Raw genomic sequence first — 6,000 nt, 5'->3', positions numbered from 1 at the left:
CCCATTTTAAAATCCACCTGTCCCAAACTGCCAGAACCAAGAGAGAAGAACAAAAGACACAGGGGAGAGTGCCATCCTCTGGCTGTGCCCTGCCCAGGCTGTCCCAGGGTGGGTTTTGGGTGTTCCCATGGATGTGGCACAGCTGACCCAGAAGACCCCAGGCAGCAAACACCACAGTGGAGGAGGTGAAATCAGAGTTTATCCTTCACAAACCTGTGGCAGAATGCTCTGTCAGCTCAGCTGTTCTGTGCAGTAAGGGTTTATGTGAGATTTGGAAATTTTATGGGTTTGTGAGAGAAAATTAATTGAAGAGTGGACAGTGGCTGATGACATGGTATCATTTAATCCAGCAGGACTGTGCTGCTGGGAAGTGCTCCAAGCTGGCACCCACAGCAGGAGTCACACGAGTGCCACGCCGGTGAGTGACGTGGAAGGGGGAGCAGTGGCACATGCCACTCCTGGCGTTCAACAGCACACAGTGGCCTGTGCAGGCAGCCAGCAGCACACGCAGTCCCAAGGCTCCCCTTTGACCTCGTGGCTCCACTCTGCGTCTGAGTCACGCACCACAGCACAGTCAGGTGTTTTCCGGGAGAGCGGGGCGGAACAACACTGTGTCATTTCTCAATCCTGTCACAAACGCCATGAAATCAACACTCCTCCTCTGCTCTGCGTGAAGCCAGCTTGTCACGCACCTCCAAAGACCCACATTTCTAAAATACACCTTGATCTCAAGGTGCCTTGTCAAAGTGAGAGAAGTGTTTAAATAGAGACCAGCTGGGGAAGTGTCTGGTCTCCATTACCAGCCCCTGCCACCTCCACCCTGAACCCATCCCCTTGCCCCAGGTCTTGCCTTTTATTGCCCCAAGTCTTTTCCCACCCCAGTGCCTATCTCCATTCTTATTCTTATTATTTTCTTTATTCTTCTTATTACTCTATTCTTATTCTTATTCTTATTCTTATTCTTATTCTTATTCTTATTCTTATTCTTATTCTTATTCTTCCCCTTATTCTTCCCCTTATTCTTTATTCTTATTCCCCATTCCCCCCCATTATTCCCATTCCCAGGCCCCGCCCCCTACGGTGACTCAGCCGCCCCCCGGCCTCCCATTGGCCGCTGCCCGCGCACGCGCGGCGGGCGGCGGGGGCGTGGGGCACGCCATTGGCTGTGGCGGCAGTGACGTCACGAGGGGCGGGGCGGCAGAGCGTGACTCAGCAGGTGGCTGCGCTGACTCAGCGCCCCGAGCCCTTAAAGGCGCGGCGGCCGCGCCCGCCCCGGCCGGGCTCCGTGTCCGTGTCGCCGTCCCCGTGTGCCATGGAGCTGCCGTGGCTGGGCGAGCACTGCTCCGAGCGCACCTGCAAACAGCTGGGTGAGTGCGGAGCCGTCACGGAGCGTGCTGGGGACCGGGGCTGTCCCCCGGGGCTGCGGGGGTGGTGGCAGACACCAGTGCTGCTGCTGCTGGGGTCTCCCCGCAGTAGGGCTTGGGAAGGAGTGATAGCTGTTGTTCCTGTACGTTTTAAATTTGAAGGAATGGGGCTCCAAGAGTAATGTAATTTCTGGAATTGGGCTTTGCGTTTGTACTTCAGCTCTTAGCTCTTGACCAGTTGCTCACTGAGGTTTCTGCATTCGAGGAGCTCCTGAGGTGCTTATGGTTTGTGTTTGTCTTATGCCTCAGGTAAAAAGAGGAAAACTTACCACTTTTAGTTTTAATGTTTGTGAAAAATGATCTAATCTCTATAGAGATAATTGGATTGTGGCTCGACAAAAACTGCCTTAGAATTTATCTGTAGACTTCTGTGAGTACTCATAGAGTGGTTAGCTTTGTTCCATAGGAATGTTTTCTTTTTTATTCTTCTCCCAGATTTCCTTCCTCTGAAATGCGACGCATGTGGGGAAGTCTTCTGTAAAGATCACATCCGTTACGATGACCACAAGTGCAGCTGCGCCTACAAGAAAGTGAGTTCTGCATGGCGTGAGTCATAATTCTCCCTACAGAATTGCCAAGTCATTTATAAGGGCTGCTCTGAAACTTCACCTGTGCTTTCAATAAAAGTGCATGGGAGAACCTCAAGATGCAAGTTAATGATACATCTGGATTTCTAATATATAAAAACATGACATTTCACAGGTCAGAACTGCTAGATTCCAGGTTTTTTTCAGTTAGAGTGCATCTTCCCAGAGAGGAGTGCTTTATATTTCAAGTAACGTATTGTGGTCTAAAATTTTCTGGGGTCCAAGTCCTGTAATTTGAAGAACAACAAACACGAAACTACAGAAGAAATAAACTAGGTCTAAACTTTGATCTCTGGCCTGTTCTTGGTCTTTGAAGTATTCAAAGGCTGTAATTCCAGAAAAGCCAAAAGGATATTTAAAGTCGTCTTACCAAATACATTTCTGCAATTGGTTTGGCAAAGCATTTCTGTGTGGTATTTGGATGGGGATTTGCAGTTGCTGTTGTGAAGTGTATCTTTAAAAGCATTAGCAAATGGGAACATGAAACATTTAGGAATATATTTCTATTATCTACGGGTAAGAGAAGGGGAAGAACATAAAAATAGTGTTGGACTTGTAATGGTTGGACTTGATTATCTCAAAGGTCTATTTCAATCTAAACAATTCTTTAATTTTGTGATGCTGATCTGTGCTGTTCTCAGAATGTGCAGGTGCCAGTGTGTCCCCTCTGTAACACACCTATCCCAGTGCAGAAGGGAGAAATCCCAGATATTGTGGTTGGAGCCCACATAGATAAGGACTGCAAATACAACCCAGCACAGCAGAAGCAGAAGGTAAGAAAACTGCTGCTCAAGTCTAAGCTGCCTTCCTGCACCTTCAGCTTGGTCATGGCTCACAGAAAGCAAACATTGCCAACTTCCTGTCCTCTCTTACTCAGATCTTCACAAACAAATGCACAAAGCCAGGCTGCAGAAGGAAAGAGATGATGAAGGTGGTTTGTGAACAGTGTGGTGGCAGCTTCTGCATAAAGCATCGGCATCCTCTGGATCATGACTGCAGAGGGAGCAGCCAGCCCATCTCCAAGGCAGGGTGAGCTGGGCTTGGGATACTTCAGCTCAAGATGAGAGCTCAAGGCTTGGCGGGGAGCTTGAACAGACAGGGAATTCTGGAAGCTACTGGTCATGTCAATAAAATAGCCATGATTTCCTCTTGCATCAGGCTGAATTTCTGACATGTCAGCCTTAATTTCTGAGCCAAGAGAAAAAGCTTGTCAAATGTTTTCCTGGATTTTCAAGCTTACCTGTGTCAGTCTCTCCTAACTGAGAAGAGGCACTGGCCAACTCAAGCACCCTTTGGGGTCTAGGTCCACATACTGGGATCCTAAAGCTCTGTCCAGCACCTTGAAGTAACCAAGAATAATCAATACCCTGACAAGCCAAGTTTGAACTTAATAAAAAAATCTGCCTTTTGCAGGCAGACATACCTTGACTGTTCTGTGCAGCAGGACTGTGAGATTTGTGTGACAGATGCAGATGATTAAACTGGATGGAAGAGTGAAAGTACAGAGTGCATAGATGCTGAGCCTGGTTGTGTTTGTTTGTAGATATGCAGCTCTGATGAGAGCATCTCATTCCACCTTCAACTCCCCGGGAGCAATTGGAGTGCCATCTAATGGGAATCGTCAGCACAACAGGTATCAGGAGAAAAGACAAACTAAACCCAGGCTGGTGTCCACACGGTGTGGCAGTGCCACTGTCACACCTCTGACTGCTCTAGAGCTGGTGGCTGACCTGTAAATGGTGTTGGGAGTGCAGCAGAGGGGCTCTGACAGCACAGGTGAATCCCTGCTGCTCTGTAGTGCAGTGATTAAAGTGGCCTCACAGACACAAGCATTGGGACAGGAAATTGTATCTGCAGGCTGGTCTCCCACCTGTTCAGTGGGAGGTTTGGCCAAGGTCTGGGAAAATGGTGTGTCATCAGAGTGAGGAAAGCACAGCAAGCACCTGAATTAAAATAAATGGGCCAAGCCCTTCCCTGGCACGTTGTAGCTCATGTGACTGAAAGTTCCAGTTGTGCAACCCTTACAGTGCATTCTTATGTCTTACAGGTGCAGATAGTAGAGGCTCTTCACATCTGGATCAAACCTTTAAAATTGAGTTAATATTTTTTCTCTCCATCTTTAAATTTCTATGCAATTAACTTATTTTTGTGTCATAATTTTGTATGCATTCAATAAACGGTTACCCTTTCCAAGCCAATGTTATTTGTTTCTATATTTTAAATAAGAACTTTAATACTATGAAAAATATTTGATGTACAAAGTGAGATGATGGTGGTAGGTAGAAGATTACAGTTGGTATGAAATACAGGTAGATTTGCTTAGGTCATGCCAAGCCTGAACTAAGAATCTCCCAAAATGAAAATGTGAAATACAAGCTACTGTCATATGTCTCAATCTTTTTGGAAGTGTTCTGGCTCTGAATGACAAACAACATCCACGTGGAGCTTCCTCTTGGTTTCTGAATGTCATTGGAAGACCTTTATTTATAATACCAAACCATCTTTTTTACAGGTGCTTTTTCAGGTCCTGTCTGAAGGCTGGTGCTCACAGAGGCATGTGCAGTATAATTCTTTATCATTTATTGTCCCTTAGACAGAAATCTAGATTTTCAGGAATATATTTTGTGGTTTCAGGGTGAAAAGGAAGCCAGAGAAAGTAGCATTAACTGTGTCTTGTGTAAGGAGAATAAGGCCAAAACAGAGTGTTGTTTAGGGAGGCTGCTCTTGCTGTCTTCCTGAAAAGCTTAAACAAGTGAAGTCATGGCAGATAATGCTCCATCTATTATCCTGACCAGCTCTCCTGGCTCTTTAAAACTGCATGAGTATCCAGCTGCTTAGCTTGAGGCCTGAAATATTATAGGTTGATGAAATGGAAATGTGCTGTTAATGAACAATGCTAATTCCCCAGATGGGCTCTAAGTAGACCTCTCATCCAGCTAATTGTGAGAAAAATGCCAGGGCTTTCTGATGGTGTCAGGGGGTCAAGGCCTCAATTTCATGTGTCATTGGAGCCATTCCTCTGCATGCTGGGGCTTCTGGGCTGCAGGGTTGGCTTAGGACTACCTGGAGGCAAACTGCAGCTCCTGCAGTGCTGCTGAGGGGGGGGAGAAGCACTGTGCAGAGCAGTGCTGAGTTCCCTGACCTGGGGAAAACCATCTTTGCTGACACTCTGAGAGATGGGAGTGCAGTTAGTGCACGTGCCTTGTAAATCCTTGGGGGTGCTGCAGGTGTGCAAAGACTCTTGTGTCTCCTTTTGAGCAGTTTAATCCTCGGTGTGGGAATGCTGCCTGAGGAGGAAATGTGGAGTTAGGGTCCTTCACAGGGACAGCACGTAAACAATCAACCCCTCGAGTCACAGGCCTTTCCTAAGAGAGGACAGATGGCATTTCTGTCCAGCACAGAACAAGTATCTGTGCTGTCCCACACTGAGGTTTGGCCCAGTGCGATTTCTCATCCTGGGGAAGTTCACAGCTAGCTGGCCAAACTGAACATGTAAAATAGATATAAGTTACACTCATCACTCCACATAATCTAATTTTTTTGCAATCCTGCAGCGAAGATTGTGATTTGACAGTATCTGTAATACTGTGTTTAACCACAGGATGTCACAATAGGATATGCAATAACACAATCTATTTTAGGAACTCTAAACACAGAAAATATTTTTTGCCTATCCATATTGGAGCAAAAACTCAAATTACCGCTTTAGTTTTAGGTGCCACCACCCTCTGATTATCCCGTGTGCCAACACCCTCACTCGGCCCGAGCACACTGCTATATTTTATATACATTTTATAATTTTTGTGTGTAATTTCTAACCAGCCACAGCGTGCTTTGGGAAGGGAATTCCAGGTTCTGACCGTGGTGTGAGGACAGGGCTCAGGGGACAGAGGCTCTCCCAGCCCAGCAGGGATGCCCGGGGGCAGGAGGGCACCTCGGTGTGGGGAGGAGGAAAGCAGAGGTTGTCCCTTCCCATCAGAGCCTGAAAT

The 6,000-nt window shown here is 46.9% G+C and overlaps 1 protein-coding gene across 3 annotated transcripts; it reads left to right on the top strand.

The window, feature by feature from the left end:
- The first annotated feature begins 1,210 nt into the window (after positions 1-1,210).
- On the top strand, positions 1,211-4,204 carry ZFAND2A (zinc finger AN1-type containing 2A). 3 transcript variants are annotated; one of them, XM_064390504.1, is made up of 6 exons: positions 1,211-1,367; positions 1,860-1,954; positions 2,653-2,784; positions 2,889-3,040; positions 3,555-3,644; positions 4,059-4,204. In XM_064390504.1, the coding sequence occupies exons 1-6, from the start codon at positions 1,313-1,315 to the stop codon at positions 4,066-4,068; spliced, it is 534 nt and encodes a 177-aa protein (XP_064246574.1). In that variant the 5' UTR covers positions 1,211-1,312; the 3' UTR covers positions 4,069-4,204. The 3 variants fall into 3 exon arrangements, with proteins under 3 accessions (XP_064246574.1, XP_064246573.1, XP_064246575.1); XM_064390503.1 differs by lacking the exon at positions 4,059-4,204 and having other exon boundaries at positions 3,555-3,873; XM_064390505.1 differs by lacking the exons at positions 3,555-3,644; positions 4,059-4,204 and having other exon boundaries at positions 2,889-3,044.
- Positions 4,205-6,000: the final 1,796 nt, after the last annotated feature.

The sequence above is a fragment of the Passer domesticus genome, chromosome 15 (genome assembly GCF_036417665.1).
Source record: "Passer domesticus isolate bPasDom1 chromosome 15, bPasDom1.hap1, whole genome shotgun sequence".
Classification (NCBI taxonomy): Eukaryota; Metazoa; Chordata; class Aves; order Passeriformes; family Passeridae; genus Passer; species Passer domesticus.
Note: the sequence above shows the minus strand (reverse complement) of the source record. Positions and strands in the feature narration are given on the sequence as shown.